Consider the following 18,643-nt stretch of genomic DNA (forward strand, 5'->3'; position numbering starts at 1 on the left):
GCAGAAACTTTCAGGCAGAGGTTTCCCTTCAGCTGAGACTGGTTTGTACCTCAGTTTTGTTGGTCAGGATCTGCTGGCCGCTCAGCACAGGGAAAGCGTCCAGACTCTGCAGTGTTTGCTGTGCTGCTGCTTTCTGCTCGTTCAGAGACACGTTGAGCGTGAACACTATGGGCTGAAGTTTGTCCCTCACAGGAGTCTAGTGAGGGGGGAGAGAGAGAAAAACAACCCTATTGCTCCTTTGCATTCTCTAAAGAAAGATTACTGGATCAGAATGGCATTCTTATCCTATGCAAATTTTCTACATGCATTAAAGAAGTTATTATTTATGCATTATATATGTTGCCAATATATCCTGTTGAACTCATGTTCATTTAAAACTGATATAATATAATACAATCCCGATTCCAAAAAAGTTGGGACACTTTACAAATTGTGAATAAAATGTGTGTATAAAAATTGTGAATAAGATTTCAAATTTCAATATTTTACTCAGAATACAACATAGATGACATATCAAATGTTTAAACTGAGAAAATGTATCATTTTAAGGGAAAAATAAGTTGATTTTAAATTTCATGGCATCAACACATCTCAAAGAAAGTTGGGACAAGGCCATGTTTATCACTGTGTGGCATCCCCTCTTCTTTTTATAACAGTCTGCAAATGTCTGGGGACTGAAGAGACACGTTGCACAAGTTTAAGAATAAGAATGTTCTCCCATTCTTATCTAATACAGGCTTATAGTTGCTCAATTGTCTTAGGTCTTCTTTGTTGCATCTTCCTCTTTATGATGCGCCAAATGTTTTCTATGGGTGAAAGATCTGGACTGCAGCTGGCCATTTAAGTACCCGGATCCTTCTTCTACGCAGCCATGATGTTGTTATTGATGCAGTATGTGGTCTGGCATTGTCATGTTGGAAAATGCAAAGTCTTCTCTGAAAGAGACGACGTCTGGATGGGAGCATATGTTGTACTAGAACTTGGATATACCTTTCAGCATTGATGGTGCCTTTCCAGATGTGTAAGCTGCCCATGCCACACGCACTCATGCAACCCCATACCATCAGAGATGCAGGCTTCTGAACTGAGCGCTGATAACAACTTGGGTTGTCCTTGTCCTCTTTAGTCCAGATGACATTGCGTCCCAGTTTTCCAAAAAGAACTTCAAATTTTGATTCGACTGACCACAGAACAGTTTTCCACTTTGCCACAGTCCATTTTAAATGAGCCTTGGCCCAGAGAAAATGCCTGCGCTTCTGGATCATGTTTAGATATGGCTTCTTTTTTGACCTATAGATTTTTAGCCAGCAACGGCGAATGGCACGGTGGATTGTGTTCACTGACAATGTCTTCTGGAAGTATTCCTGAGCCCATGTGGTGATTTCCATTACAGTAGCATTGCTGTATGTGATGCAGTGACGTCTAAGGGCCCAACGATCACGGGCATCCAGTATGGTTTTCTGGCCCTGACCCTTACGTACAGAGATTGTTCCAGATTATCTGAATCTTTGGATGATATTATGCACTGTAGATGATGATAACTTCAAACTCTTTGCTATTTTTCTCTGAGAAACTCCTTTCTGATATTGCTCCACTATTTTTCTCTGCAGCATTGGGGGAATTGGTGATCCTCTGCCCATCTTGACTTCTGAGAGACACTGCCACTCTGAGAGGCTCTTTTTATACCCAATCATGTTGCAAATTGACTAAATAAGTTGCAAATTAGTCCTCCAGTTGCTCCTGTTTCCGCTCTCTTATTGCTACCTGTCCCAACTTTTTTGGAATGTGTAGCTCTCATGAAATCCAAAATGAGCCAATATTTGGCATTACATTTCAAAATGTCTCACTTTCAACATTTGATATGTTATCTATATTCTATTGTGAATAAAATATAAGTTTGAGATTTTTTAATTATTCCATTCCTTTTTTACTCACAATTTGTACAGTGTACCAACTTTTTTGTAATCGGGTTTGTATAATATAATATTTTTTGTATGTTGCAAATACTTGATTATATAATAATGATCATAATAATAATATATTTTTGTATGTTGCAAATACTTTATTTTGCAATAATAACATTTAACATATAATAACAATAACAGATAAAACACCTGCAATATCTGTATTACTATTATATTATTATTATAAACATATTTTATTAATAGTAGTATTATTTATATATGTACACATTTATTCATTTAGTCATTAATTTACATTAATACACTATTTATCTGTGTGTGTGTGTGTGTGTGTGAGAGAGAGAGAGAGACAGCGAGAGAGAGAGAGAGAGAGAGAGAGAGAGAGTGTTTGTGTGTGTACTTGTAAGAGCCAAATGTCCTCACTTATATAGTGAAATAACATGACAACCCACTAGTAAGGACATTTTACTGATTCTCACTTGATAAATATACCAAAACATGTTTTTATTTAAATCTAGTGTTAGCACGTGTTTTTGTGAGGGGTTGATTTCGGGGTAGGGGTTGGGTGATAACTGATATAAAACCAGTGAAAGTCTATGCATATCCTCACTAATATAGTGAAACAAATGAGCGTGGTCTCTCACATGAACAGAAAGTTCCAGCTCTTGACATGCGGGAGCAGAGAAAGACAGCAGGCCTGTAAATGTGCTTTGCTTGTTGTCCAGAAAACGAACTCGGGCGCCACGACGATTAGGGTCAGCATCTACTGTGTACTTCACAGCTGATGCAGAGAGAAACAAACACACGGTTAATCCAATAAAACACAGACCAAACACTACTGAAGCAGGCCCTCCACTTACTGATGTCTTTCTTGAAGGCTGTGGTTCCAGTGCTGAGATTGTAGCTGAAACACACCTTCACTTTTATGCTATAAAAAAATCACATAATGAATTCTTTCTAGAGGACAAGTATAATATGATAAGTTTGTGACTAAACTATACTGAAAATCATCTCCAGGTTACATATGTAACAATGGTTCCACAAAGGGAACGAGACACTGCATCGGAAAACGCTATGGGTACGCCCTTTAGCGTGACCACGCTCTGAATCACATGTGTAATTAGTCCAATGGAAGGGCGAGACATCATAGGTGGGTGAAGTAGCGACCAGGAAGCTATAAAAGCATGTGAGGTGGAACCGGCATCAGCTTTAAGAAATGAAGCAAGTGCTCGCAGAGATGCCGGAAGTATGGACCTGAGACACAGTGTCTCATTCCCTTCAGGGAACTATGGTTACATACGTAACCTGGAGATGTTACCCTTCAGGAACTCGAGCTGCATCGGAAAACGTCATGGGAACGAGTATGCCCACGCCGCAAGACTTGCAAATCCCTGCCTAGTGTTGAAGAGTATAGCTAGGACAAGACAACAGAAAAACAAGGAGTGGCTCGCACATCTAGGCCATAAAATCTGACAAACATGAAGGCCGTGGATCATCCTGCTAGGTTGCAAATGTCCTGGGGCCAGGAAGGCCTTGGAGGCCACCATACCTTTGGTCGAGTGAGCCTTTATCCCTAATGGTGAGGACAGATCAGAGGGTGGCAATAGTACATCCACTATCCACTAACCGAGGGTCTGCTTCATAGCAGGAATACCCCTATTAGGAAGAGCATAGCAAACCAGCAGTTGGTCCGCCCCTCTCCACAGGGCAGCTCTGTGGATGTATGTGTCCAGTGCTTGCTTTGGACACATGCAGTAAAGCTTCTGCTGGTCAGGCTCCCTGATGGGAGGATGACAGAAGGCCTGTAGCATGATAGGCCGTGGTGTAACAGAGAGGAACTTAGAGACATACCCCACTCGAGGGTAGATATACGCTTTATCAAAGTAAAGATAAGAAGGGGCTGAGAGGGCCTGAAGATCCCAGACTCCTTTTAGACATGTAATAGCTAGAAGGAGAGCAATCTTAATTGTGAGACAGCAATCAGAAATTTCTTCAATAGGCTTGAATGGAGACTTACAAAGAACTTCACCACAGCCAGGTCCCATGTGGGGACGTGAGATCATACTGGGGGCCTCAGCCTCAGCAGACCGCGGGGGAAGCGTGTAACTAGTGGCTGTCTTCCCACTGACTGGCAGCAATGGCCACCACGTAGACCTTCAGGGTGGAGTGGGTTAGCCCTGTGGAGAAATGGGCCTGCAGGAACTCCAGCACTGGACCAACTGGGCAGTTAACTGGGTCGAGCTGCCGATCTCTGCACTAAGAAGTGAAGTTTCCACTTTTTTTTTTATTTTATTTTTTTTATTTATTAGTTTATTTATCAGGGACAATGCAGCGCACATTGTTACATACATAATTATCATAGACAAAGCCATAACAAAATGTGTAAATGTCTTGCATAAAAGGTTTCTAGCCAATAGGCTACAACCCGAATAAGTTGGGACGTTTTTTAAATTTTAATAAAATGAAAACTAAAAGACTTTCAAATCACATGAGCCAATATTTTATTCACAATAGAACATAGATAACATAGCAAATGTTTAAACTGAGAAAGTTTAAAATTTTATGCACAAAATGAGCTCATTTCAATTTTGATTTCTGCTACAGGTCTCAAAATAGTTGGGACGGGGCATGTTTACCATGGTGTAGCATCTCCTTTTCTTTTCAAAACAGTTTGAAGGCGTCTGGGCATTGAGGCTATGAGTTGCTGGAGTTTTGCTGTTGGAATTTGGTCACATTCTTGCCTTATATAGATTTCCAGCTGCTGAAGAGTTCGTGGTCGTCTTTGATGTATTTTTTGTTTAATGATGCGCCAAATGTTCTCTATAGGTGAAAGATCTGGACTGCAGGCAGGCCAGGTTAGCACCCGGACACTTCTACGACGAAGCCATGCTGTTGTTATAGCTGCAGTATGTGGTTTTGCATTGTCCTGCTGAAATAAACAAGGCCTTCCCTGAAATAGACGTTGTTTGGAGGGAAGCATATGTTGGTCTAAAACCTTTATATACCTTTCAGCATTCACAGAGCCTTCCAAAACATGCAAGCTGCCCATACCGTATGCACTTATGCACCCCCATACCATCAGAGATGCTGGCTTTTGAACTGAACGCTGATAACATGCTGGAAGGTCTCCCTCCTCTTTAGCCCGGAGGACACGGCGTCCGTGATTTCCAACAAGAATGTCAAATTTGGACTCGTCTGACCATAAAACACTATTCCACTTTGAAATAGTCCATTTTAAATGAGCCTTGGCCCACAGGACACGACGGCGCTTCTGGACCATGTTCACATATGGCTTCCTTTTTGCATGATAGAGCTTTAGTTGGCATCTGCTGATGGCACGGCGGATTGTGTTTACCGACAGTGGTTTCTGAAAGTATTCCTGGGCCCATTTAGTAATGTCATTGACACAATCATGCCGATGAGTGATGCAGTGTCGTCTGAGAGCCCGAAGACCACGGGCATCCAATAAAGGTCTCCGGCCTTGTCCCTTACGCACAGAGATTTCTCCAGTTTCTCTGAATCTTTTGATGATGTAATGCACTGTAGATGATGAGATTTGCAAAGCCTTTGCAATTTGAAGTTGAGGAACATTGTTTTTAAAGTTTTCCACAATTTTTTTACGCAGTCTTTCACAGATTAGAGAGCCTCTGCCCATCTTTACTTCTGAGAGACTCTGCTTCTCTAAGACAAAACTTTTATAGCTAATCATGTTACAGACCTGATATCAATTAACTTAATTAATCACTAGATGTTCTCCCAGCTGAATCTTTTCAAAACTGCTTGTTTTTTTAGCCATTTGTTGCCCCCGTGCCAACTTTTTTGAGACCTGTAGCAGGCATTAAATTTTAGATGAGCTAATTAAGTGGATAAAAATGTTCTATTGTGAATAAAATATTGGCTCATGTGATTTGAAATTCCTTTAGTTTTCATTTTTTTGTCACAAAAGGACAGAGTACGGCTGGAGCTTGATTATTTATACATTTAAAAATCAGCTTAAGAAAAGAGAACTTAATAAAACTGTCAAAATTTAAAAGCTTGTATTTCTGTACAATCAAACAGTGATGCCACATAATTGGTTTCTGATCCACTATTTTCAGTGCTTGTTTGTATAATGACATGATGGGTTTGACTGTTGTCTGGGAGGCTTGGCCCCATACAGTAACACAATAAGATAAATGAGAAAGTATCATAGCATGAAAAAACAGCAAAGCTGCTTTGACAGGTATATGATGCCTAATCATTCTAAAACAGTTTAAGTTTGTCCGAACAGTCTTACAGAGTTTGTTAATGTGTTTATTGAATTTGAGTTGGGGATCCAGAATAATACCTAAAAATTTTAATTCCTCAACTTCCTCTATGGCTTCTTGATCTATTTTAATAGTACATTTAGTTTTTCCTCTAATTGAGAAGCACATAGATACCGTCTTTTTGACGTTAAGCGTCAAATGATTTTCTTTAAGCCACTGGGATATACCCTCCATTTCCTTAGTCAGGGTCTCTGCTACTATAGTTGGTGTCCTAGCTGAAGCATAAATTACTGTATCGTCAGCATACATTTGGCAGTTGGCTGACTGACAGCATGTAGGTAAGTCGTTTATTTATAGACTGAAGAGCAGAGGCCCCAAAATGGAGCCCTGTGGAATACCCATTGTGGATTGTAATGATGTTGAGAGTTCGGTGTTTATTTTAACACGTTGCTCTCTATGCTCCAAATATGATGCAAACCAGCCGATAGCATGTTCAGAGAAGTTGAAGGAGGTAAGTTTATTCAATAGTATGTTGTGGTTCACGGTGTCAAAGGCCTTTTTTAGGTCTATAAACACAGCTCCCACAACATTACCCTTGTCCAACTTACTCTTAATGTTCTCGGTAAGGTAGCAATTAGCCATTTCTGTAGAATACCCTGCTCTGAATCCAAACTGTTTAGAATTGATAAGTTTGTTACCTTCAAGGTGTTCTACTAACTGTTCTGTGATAATTTTCTCCAAAATTTTGGAGAAAGCCGGCAGTATTGAGAGTGGCCTGTAGTTGCTTGCTTGATTCTTTGCGCCCGCCTTGAAAATCGGTGTAATAATGGCTTGTTTCCAACTTTGTGGGAATTTGCCCACTCTGATGGAAAGGTTTACAAGGTGGGTTACAGGTTTAATCAAAGCAAAGCAGTGAGTTGTAATAAAGGCAGTGTCCAACCCAAATACATCCTTTGCCTTAGATTTAATTAATTTATTAATAATTTTATATACTTTTTCCTGACTAACCTCTTTCATTTGAAAAAGATCTGATTGGTCAGACTTTGTAGTCTGTGATAGGGTTGCTGGTTCAAAAGTCTCAGCAAGCTCCTCAACAGACTGAATAAAGAATTTATTAAGTTCATTTGCAATAGCTGAATTGTTAGTGCTGATAACTCCATTCACTTCCAACTCAGCTATTGTTTTTTGTTGACTAGGCTTAAGTTTAGTAAGGCTATTGAGGTGCTTCCAAAGGGATGCACTATTTCCTTCCGAATCCTTAATCAATTGCATAAAATAGGCTGTCTTTGCTTTACGCAATTCTCTAACTACTGCATTTCTCAATCCTTTAAAGATGAGAAAATCAGTATTTGTTTTGGAGAGCAGCGCTTTTTTCAATGCATAGTCTCTCTTTTTCATTAGCTGACGAGTGTCATTGTTCAGCCATGGTAAGGAGGCTTTTCGTTGCGTGCCTTTGAATGTCTTACTATATTTCCCAATCAGATTTGTGAGGTTTTTCATCAGAGAGTTACAACAATTTTCTAAATCATTCGATTGTAAAACATTATTCCAATCTAAATGTTCTAAATCATTTTTAACTTGTGTCAACTTATTTTTGGGGATACCCAGGTTCCCTTGTTTACTTTCATTCGTAAATTTGGGTAAACGCTGTTTAGTGAGTTTCCGTACAACCATGGTCATATTGTGATCAGAGAGCCCTGTTAGTAAATTATAAGTTCTAATGATTCTCTGTGGTCTGTTAGTAACTATCAGATCGATCATAGTTTTACTCGCTCGTGTGATCCTTGTTGGACCTTTAATCATCTGATGAAGACTGTGCTTTGACAACAGTCTCTTAAATTTTTTTCTACGGCTTTTATCTAGCCAGTTAATATTAAAATCACCAAGAAAAACAGATTCGGTGCGAGTATTTACATATTTAAAAATTTTGTCTAAATTCTCATAAAAAGAAACATCATATGATGGTGGGTTATACAGCACTATAATGTTAAAATTCTTCTTATATAGGGGATAATACAACATTTAAAACCAAACATTCTAATGGTGTATCCAGTTTGATTTCATTACATTTCAGAGTGTCTCTAACATAGAATAGTACCCCCCCCCCCACCTTTTTTAGATGTTCTGTCCTTTCTATGACAAATGTAACCAGGGACATCATTCATACTGGTCTGGATATTACTGTTCAGCCACGCTTTGCTCAACGCTAAAAAATCTAAATTAGAGTCAGTTAACAGATGTTGGATCTGATCCCGTTTAGGCAATATACTCCGAATATTCAAATGTCCACCTAGAATACCCTTAGGTTTAGACATAGGCTCCCATATTACCTGTGCGTGATTTACAGTCTGAAAAAATCTAAATTCTCGTTGCTTCCTTACTGATTGGATACTGTCACCGTATGGAATTCCTGTTACCTCGGGGAAGACGTCCGTCCGGAGGTCAGCCGCTGCACGCGCAATCCACCTGCCGGTGCACCCTCTGGGAAAAAGGCCAACAGCAAATGGGCCTGGATTCAATTGTACGTCCCCAGACAGCAAAATCAAAGTCAAGAGAGCACCGAAATCACGCCAATTGCATCCTCTATGGTAATCCCGCTTTCTCAGCGTGCCGCGATGGGTGAGTTCAATTTGTCTGATGTTCGAGCAAATGGCAATGTTTTGTTTACTTGGCGTGCCGCGACGGGGGTGATCAAATTGTTTGGTGATCGAGTAGATGACAAAGTATCCATGTCCAAAGAAGTTTAATCTCGGTAATCCATTCGTATTTACTGACTGATGGTTGTCAGCCTGGGACAACTGTTTGTTTGCGCTTAGGTGTTGTCCAAGTGGCAACAACAGAAGCCAACAGCAAAGCAGAAAAACGCAAACATTTCCTTCATCTCTATAATTATTATTTAACTGGTTTCTTTGTTTTGTTCTTAAACCAGTAAATATTGAAAAAAATGAGTTAGTAGAAAGTATTGGAGTGGAGCCTGACAAACCACCCAACACATCTGCTGCCATATTTTTTGCTTCAAGACGTAGAGTTTCCTTGTAGAGGGAGCTCTGGATTGGAGGATAGACTCAACAAACCTCAGAAGCCACACACATAGCTTCCACAGCTCCGGGCGGGGGTGGAGTAGTACCCTCAGCCTATGAGTGTAAATCCCTCCAGACGGGAATCTTCTATAGATAGCCGTCGAGAAGGGAAATCAGGTCCGAGAACCATTCTCTACCTGGTCAGAACGGGGCTACTAGCAGCAGACAGACCCCATCCCGGCACACTCTCTCCAGAACTCCCGGGAGCAGAACGATCAGTGGAAAGGCGTACATATGAAGCCTCGGCCACATCTGTACCATGGCATCCAGGGGAGTCAGAGAGGACCAGAGGGGACAGTTCGTTGCCTGTCGAGTGGTAAACAGTCCACCTGCCAAAAATTCTTCATATCTGCTCAGGATGAAGTCTCCACTCCCCAGGCCTCGGCCCCTGCCTCGACAGGATGTCTGCTCCCATATTCAGATGAAGAAGGAATATGTACTGCTCTCAATGAAAGGAGTTTGCCCTGGGACCACACAAGGATCTGGTGTGCCAGCTTGTACAAGGAGCACGAACACAGACCTCCCTGGTGGATGATATAATAGATCACTGCTGTGTTGTCGGTGCGCACACATGACGATCTCTTAGGTCCAGGGGGAAGTGCTCCAAAGCTCGAAACACAGCAAGCATCTCCAGGCAGTTGATGTGTCACATGAGATGGTGACCGCTCCACAGACCGCGGGCAAGGTGGCCACTCATGACCACTCCCAAGCTAGTGAGAAATGCATCCTTTATTAGCGTTACGCAGCGACAAGGAGCCCCCAGCACCGGGCCCTGAGACAAAAACCAATGCTTTCTCCACATGGCCAAGGCATTTAGGCATTGCCGCGTGACCTTGATCATGCAAAGCAGGCTTCCCCTTGGGAATAACCCCTTGGGCCACCCTCCATCCTTCCTCGGAACGGTGAAGTAGCGGCTGTAGTACTCGGACTCTGCTACATGAGGTGGGACCACCGTGATGGCCTTCTTCCTCAAACGAGTAACTACTTCTGTTCCATGACCAGAGCCTGTTCGGGACCCACCATAGAGGGGTTAACCCCATTAAACTGAGGTGGACAAGAACTGGATTCTATAGCCTCATTCTACAATGTGCAGGAGACATGCAGTCTGCAAAGGGAATTAATCTCTCGAGACTGACCTCTAGTGTAATTGAAGCAGCTAGCTCTGTGCTCTGAAGTGGCACACCGGCAGGGGACAGCCGAACCAGCTGCTCTAGAGACATCTGTGGAGGCGGCAAGACTCTTAGTACCGCTACGCCCAGCAGCCGCTGCTGACTACCTCATCCTCCTCACAGGAAGAGAGGTAAACACGTGCTCTCACTTGAGAAACTTTTATCCCAAGAGCCCCTGTATATCTAACTTCTCATAGTCAGCATAAATACTTCATTTTATTCCTCAGAATTAAATTCAATCAAAACTAGTAAACACAGTTTGGTGTGGTAAGATTCACATCAAATATCCAAAATTATGTTATACAGACGTTGCCTCAGATGCGCGCAAGGTTCTTGGTCACACATAAACATTATCAATCTCCTCTGAGAAAAATAGCTGCAGTAGCGAGTTCTCACTCAGAGGGGGAAGAAACCGCTGACTCGAAAGTTGACTATGGCTGCTTCGCTCCCAAGCAGACAACACACAAACAGTGCATGTCCCCACCCAATATATAGCACGGGCAGGGAGGAACATACAGCCTGAATGCTGCCTGCTCGCCCAAATGCTTCTTTTTACTGAAGCTTTGACATAATGGTGCTTATAAGTGGACAAACAACACTAAATAAGACTCACAAACAGATAGTGACTGACACACACACAGAGCGCTTGCTGAATGACAGAAAGCTGTTGCCGGTTCGACCTCACATGCTTTTATAGCTTCTTGGTTGCTACGTCACCCACCAATGACGTCTAGCATTGGACTGATTACACAAGTGATTCAGAGCGAGGTCACCCAGAAGGCATTTCCATAGCGTTTTCTGATGTAGCTCGAGTTCCTGAAGGGGAAAAAATGCCTAAAATTTTTGTTAGAATAAAAACATGTCCTCTTACCAGGAGTTAACACACTGGTTTGGAATCACAATCTTTGGTTCTACTGTAAAGTTTTGGGAGAGGTGGATGACCGGACGAGCCCTGAAAAAACACCCATCAAACATCACTGGTTTTGAGGTTTGCTTGCAGAACAGATAGATTGATTTAAATGACTATGACCAGCAGGCGGCCCTAAAAGCATGCAGAGACCACATATTTGTTAGGTGTTCAGGTTGGTTACACAAAGTACATGTCTGCTGTTTGCTAGCTGTTATTACTATAAATCATCCATTAAAAATCAATCCATCCAATAGAACATATATAAAAAGCAATATGTACTGCACATACATTTATTATTAGATTTATTATTTATAATTAAAATCTATAATAATAATAATAATAATAATAATAATAAGGTAACAATTTAGAATAGGGAACACATATTCGCTAAAAGTTTTTCCTTGAACAAACGGTTGCTGCTCGCATCAAGTTCAAGACTTTGATGCTTTCATATAGAACAGCCACAGGCTCAGCATCCCTCTACTTCCACTCACTATTACGAATCTACATCCCCTCCAGAAGTCTGAGATCCTATAGTGAGCGACACATGGTGGTACCATCACAGAGAGGCTCAAAATCACTTTCCAGAACATTCCTGGCTGGTGGAATGATCTTCACACCCCTATCCGGAATGCTGAATCCCTGACAATTTTCAAGTGACAGCTGAAAACTCATCTCTTTCGAAACTACTTAAAAATAAATAAATAAAAATTATTCCTTCTTTTTGTATTTATTTCTGCTTTTACTTATTTGAACAATGTCTAAAACTTGGTATTACAAGCACTTCCTGTGTCTGTTTGCCTCTTTAAGAAGAATAGCTTTATGTATCCCCCAATTTGTAAGTTGCTTTGGATGAAAGCGTCTGCAAAATGACTAAATGTAAATGTAGTAAGGCAGTTATGTTTATGTATGGGGTTGGATTAAGGGATCTAAAATATGCTCATGCACAATAATACATTAATATGCACTTTATAAGTACTAATAAACAGCCAATATGCCAGTAATATGCATGCTAGTTAATAGTAATAACTAATGTAGTAATTCATTTTAATTATTATTATTATCAATTTATTTTTTATTTATTTGTAAATAAATAAATCTAAATTATATAAAATGTATAACAAATTAATGTTATAATAGTAATAGTTATAGTAATAATACGTTTATTTTATTGATTTATTAGTGAATACAAATAAATAGAAATTAATTAAATTATGCAACAATAATAAATAAAATGTTTAATAATAATAATTAATAATGTCATAATAATGATGTATAATAATAATAATGTAATAATAATAATCTAATTTTGTGTATATATATATATATATATATATATATATATATATATATATATATATATATATATATATATATATATATATATTCACTCAAGTGAGTCCAAACCTTTGATCAGAAGTGTATGTGTGTATATAAAATATATTTATGTTGTTTCTGTGTTTGGAAAAAGAATTGTTGAAAATCCCTCTGAATAATATGAGCATCTATAAATGGCAAACACTGCTGAAAGACTGAACCTCAAGAGAGCGATGCGGTCATCCATGGAGCCCACCAAAATATCAGGATAATCATTTCCATCCATATCCATTCCTCCACTGAGAGAGTAGCCGAACGTCTGAAAGCCACTGGGACCTAATGATTTCCCCTCGATCACCTACGAGAAAGTCACATTACACGTTCAACATAGAGTAAATCACACTCGTCTTATTCTCAAGGTCAAGATATGTCTAATAGGATTGATTTATGTATGATCACTCAATTATCAATGACATGCAAGAGTAGGTAATTGTCTCATATATATATATATATATATATATATATATATATATATATATATATATATATATTTCCAAAAGTGTTCTATAAAAATCCCAAGATACTTGCTTTACCTGGCTGGGTTCCTTAGTTATTCCATTTTTACTTCCCATCCATATAAAGACTTTACCAGAGTCTTGGAACGGAGCACCAACAGCTAAATCTGAATGAAGAAACCAAGACACAAACCCCAGGGCAACATCATGACCCTCCATGGCCTTCAGATGGCAGCATTATAACATCAATTACATAATACACTACAGTTCAAAAGCTGCATTTATTTCATCAAAACTACAGTAAAAAGAGTAATATTCTGAAATATTATTACATTTTAAAATAACTGTTTTCTATTTTAATATATTTTATAATGTAATTTATTCCTGTGTTGCAAAGCTGAATTTTCAGCATCATTCATCCAGTCTTCAGTCACATGATCCTTCAGAAATCATTCTAATATGCTGATTTACTGCTCAGGAAACATTTATTATTGATATACATGTTGAAAACAGTTGTACTGTTTCATATTTTTGTGAAAACCATTGATTTATGATTTTTGTAGTAGCTTCACTGCATGATTTATTTATTAAACCATGATTTTTTTTTCAGTATTCTTTGATAAATAGAAAGTTAAAATAAATATTTTATAAGATTATATATATATAAGATCTAAATTAAAAAATCTAAAAATCTTATTTACTCTTTTGAATTTTGTATTTATTTATGTATATTTATATGTTTGTGCATATTTTAATATTTATTTTAAAGTACAATAATATGTTTTTTAGGTTTTTTTTAGGTTTAAAAAATTGCATATTTATAACAGTGAGTCTATAGTCTGCGTTACCTTGAAATCCATCCTGATTGATGTCCCCCACCGCAGCAACAGCAAATCCAAACCCTGAGCCTTTTTTACCCTTCAGAACCAAGCTGGCTATTTCCTGGAAGGATCCGTTCTCGTTCATGAAGATGTAAACAGCTCCTCCCTCCTCCTTGTTGCGATCAAAGTAGAATGGAGCTCCAACAATCAGGTCGTTCCAGCTATAACCACACGCAACCACACAAATGACATGTTATGCCTAATTATGAAAGACTATTTTCATAGAAGTCTTTCATAGCTTTAGTAAAGTATGAGGAGGCTGCCATATAAAAGCATTCAGCCATGTATCTGTTGACATGCTTGAGTATGGAGCTCAAGAGGATATTTGCAAGGGCACATGGGCAAAGTTAAACATTCTTTTGTCTACTTCCTTTGTATTGACTTTCAAACTCAATGAAGCATTATACAGATCAGTCTCTGTGATGATAATGGATTATTAGACATGAAAACAGTGATGCTGACAAGTTTCACCAGTAGTACAAAGCTGTGTGACTAATATGACTAGTATTTTTTGTGCAGTGATTTATTGGACCCCACTGACTTTTACTGCACAACTTTGTGTTTTACTAAGATATTACATCAAACAGTTTTAACAGATTAGCCAGTTATATCATAGATAATACAATGATTAAGTTACACAGTGACCTACTCGTCATTGTTTAGGTCGGTCACCGCCAAGCAGCCGCCGAAGTACGACCCTATTTGTTCCCCTGGGATGGTCATCACTGGGTTAAGAACCAAACCTTGTTTTTCTGCCAGGATCACGGAGCCTTTGAAATTGTCTCTGGGAGCTCCTGTCACCACAGTGTACTTAGAGTGATCCAGCAGTTTAATGTCCTCCAGCACAGAGTAACCTGAAGAAAGAGATGAGGATTCTTAAACCTGTGACCAGCAGTGAAGCTACTACAAAATGCATTCACAGCAAATGACTATTGAGAAAAAAGAAAAAGGTAGCCATTCAATTTTATTTTATTTTATTTTTTAATTTTTTATTTTACAGGATAGTATTTATCTCTGGTTCCAAAACTTTTAGTTAGAGTGACAACATTAAACAGGAATTTATATATATATATATATATATATATATATATATATATATATATATATATATATATATATATATATATATATATATATATATATATATATTAATAAAAGCATATACTAAAATATTTATATTTAAAAAAGCATATACTAAAACAAATACTTAAACAAATATTAAAAAGGTATATACATATACTAAAGCATTTAAAAGCAAATAAAAACATATTTAATATACCAGTGTTTGATCAAATTATTATCAAAACAATCAGTAAATCACCAAATAAATACTGCACATATTAACAATAAAAACAGTCAAATTTACTTGTAAATACTGATAAAATTATTGCAAGATTCCAGATTAACGAACACTGAATCTAGAACATATAAATCTATTATATAAAATGAAACAAATGTATAAAAAAATTAATTTATAAATAAATAATAAATACAATTATATTAAGATTATCAGTCAATTAACACTGAACTTAATGCATTAATACATTTTTGCTAAGATTATTGTGTAATACAATTTGCTATACAGAAACGAATGACATAAAATGCTATGAATAAAAAAATATTTTTGATTTTGATTTAAAAATAAACAACAAATAAATGATAAATTAGAACTAAATAACAAAAAAATAACTTTCTCTCTCTCTCTCTCTCTCTCTCTCTATGTATATATATATATATATATATATATATATATATATATATATATATAGATTCACATAAATATAGATACATTTGTAACTAACACTAAATTCTTAAATTAATATGAATAATTATAATTAATATTTATTATTATTATTATCATTATTAAATGATTAAATTAAATTAATCGGTTATTACTAACTAAATTAATTAATAACACTAAACAATTACAATAAAACGAAAACATTAATCAATGCATAAAATGACAGTTTTGGTAAGATTATTATATAAGTGAATATTAATGAAATACTGAATATTTTTGAACTCATGACGATGTTTCATATGTTATTCTCTACTCACTGGAAAAAGCAGGTCGTTATTTAGGAAACAGCTGAGGGACTGAAACCTTTATTTTTATTACTATTATTACTCCCCAACACTGTCAACATGTTTCAAAACCAACAATAAAGTACTGTACATACCTATGTAGATGTTGAGTTTGTCCTCTCCTAGCTTACCGAAGCTTATTTCATTGGCATCTCCGGCAAAATCAAAGCTGGGGTCTCTCTCTTTCATATGGACAGTTCCTATATGACCACAAGAATCCCTTTTATTAACTATATGACCCTGAAGGATGATCTTTATATGTGATAATAGAGAGCTGACACACCAGAGTTTCCTGGTTTTCCTGTACTTACCCTGCCACACAAAGCTGCCAGGCGTCCCAAAGTACACATCATTCTCCGTCATGCCCCCTGAGATGCCCATGTTACACATGCCCTCCAGGTTCTGGTCATAGTTGAAGTCGCACAGCTCGTACGTGTCAGACTGCCAGTAATCAGACGGGTCGTAGGTCAGGTCGTTGCCCCGCACGTAACATTTGCCCACCATACGCTGCTGCTCTTCGGCACCCAGCAGTTTTTTTACGTAGCGATGACCACATGCCTGCCAACATGAAAGAAGAGATGAACAGAAATCTTTAATGACTCGATGATTTTGAAAGAAGTCTCTTCTGCTCACCAAGGCTGCATTTATTTGATCAAAAACAAAGCAATATTGTGAAATATTATTGCAATTTAAAATAAATGTTTTCTATTTGAATATTGTAAAATGTAATTTATTCCTGTGATGCAAAGCTGAATTTTCAGCATCGTTACTTCAGTCTTCAGTGTCACATGATCCTTCAGAAATCATCCAAATTATGCTGATTTGCTGCTTAATTATTATCAGTTATTACTGAATAGCAATTTTTAATAATTATCACTGCTGAAAGCAGTTTTAGCTGATTAATAATTTGGTGAAAACCATGCTATATTTTAATTAGATTAATAGAAATTTCCCAAATAAAAGTACTATTTAATACAAACAAACAAAAAAATCCTATTTACCTCGAACCTTTGCATGGTAATCTATTATGATTCCCAAAAAAAATATCAAAGCAGCAAAACTGTTTTCAACATTTATAATAATAAGAAATGATTCTTGAGCTTCGAATCAGCATAAGAAAATGATTTCTGAAGGATCTTTTAACACTGAACACAGAAGTAATGATGCTGAAATATCACAGGAATAAATTTTAAAATATATTCAAACAGAAAACTTATTTAAATTGCAATCATATTTCACAATATTCTAACATGTTTAACTGTATTTTTCATTCAAATAAATTCAGCCTTGGTGATCATAAGAGACTTCTTTCAAAAATATAAAAATATCTTAATTACTACAAACTGTAAAAGTACGGAACAAGTCATAAACATTGTCCCAGCCCACATAACGAAAGGGGGCCCACTAAGGTAATGAACTCTACTCCTGAAAACAACTTCAAGCTTATTATCAACCTACAACACCTTAAACAGTTAATCAAGGTTAGCTGATCATTACAGGCAGTAGTGTAAAAGCAGGGTTTGAAATACACTTAGAGAACAGTGGCCTGAGTGCATCTGTCTCTCTTAGTCTAAAGGAGGGATCCATTAAATTTTTTTCTGTCGAATTTTAAGTGATGGTCTTGCCTTTGCAAATAAACAGTCTATTATAAAAATAGAAATCAAAGATGCATCTGATCTCACCAGCACATGTCCTCCATTCCTCTGACTGGCCACGGTCACTCCCAGCCACATGCCCTCCACTGTCTCTGCTGCCTGCGCTAGATGAGAAACAAATCATCAGACAATGATTTTATCCCACAGTCTGCCCACAAAGAGCATTACTCTATATGTAAATCTGAAAGATGATGAGGTAAAAAGCTAACTAGTAGGCTAAGCTAAGAAAAGTCCATGTTTTTACTGATTTACTAAAATGGTGTAAACCAGAAAGAAATGCTCTGCGTCTGCTCAAAGTAACCTTAAGGCTGCACAGACCAAGACACTTCCTGTGCTGAGCGTATCATGTTAATTCTGAAGCAAATACCTGCCTGCAACATGAGCCAATCATGCTGACCTGAGAGAGGAGGGAGAAAGGCCGGCTGGAAATGTGAAAAGATGAAAGTCTTTTGAATAGCATGGAGTGAGACATCATTCAGACAGGTGAGTTTCAATGGTTGCTGTGTTGAGGCTTTGTAAGGGAAATGTTATTATTATAGGTATTATTTGCTTAATTGTATTAAAGAGTGTTCTTATTCACTGTCCCTGTGTGCTTCATCAGTATGCATGAGTTTTCAAAGAGCTGAAAGATAAGAGGAAATCTATTTAATTTGTGTGTGCAAGAAAGTGCGAGATGCTATTTTAGACCTCTTTATAATTTATAATTTGCATTATATACTTAAAAATGCTTCTTGGGGACATAGCTGAATATGCGTTATGACTGGTTGAGACAGAAGCATCCTGATTCGATAAGGGTAAAAATAATGAGTTACGGTATTTTCTCTTTTTCAGACTCTGTAGTCAACTTGAATGGTTGTATGAA

The 18,643-nt window shown here is 37.7% G+C and overlaps 1 protein-coding gene across 1 annotated transcript in view; it reads right to left on the bottom strand.

Annotated features, from left to right (window-relative positions):
* The window catches only part of LOC132121247 (integrin alpha-3-like), a 61,536-nt gene that overhangs the window by 9,406 nt on the left and 33,487 nt on the right, over positions 1-18,643 (bottom strand). Inside the window, exons 3-13 of the mRNA XM_059530464.1 lie at positions 17,809-17,885; positions 16,438-16,684; positions 16,222-16,326; positions 14,691-14,895; positions 14,009-14,202; positions 13,239-13,327; positions 12,867-13,003; positions 11,290-11,370; positions 2,783-2,850; positions 2,567-2,703; positions 50-196 (exon numbers count right to left, since the gene is read on the bottom strand). Of these exons, the coding sequence (XP_059386447.1) occupies positions 50-196; positions 2,567-2,703; positions 2,783-2,850; positions 11,290-11,370; positions 12,867-13,003; positions 13,239-13,327; positions 14,009-14,202; positions 14,691-14,895; positions 16,222-16,326; positions 16,438-16,684; positions 17,809-17,885 (1,487 nt within the window). The remainder of the gene's footprint in view (positions 1-49; positions 197-2,566; positions 2,704-2,782; positions 2,851-11,289; positions 11,371-12,866; positions 13,004-13,238; positions 13,328-14,008; positions 14,203-14,690; positions 14,896-16,221; positions 16,327-16,437; positions 16,685-17,808; positions 17,886-18,643) is intronic.

The sequence above is a fragment of the Carassius carassius genome, chromosome 39 (assembly GCF_963082965.1).
Source record: "Carassius carassius chromosome 39, fCarCar2.1, whole genome shotgun sequence".
NCBI lineage: Eukaryota > Metazoa > Chordata > Actinopteri > Cypriniformes > Cyprinidae > Carassius > Carassius carassius.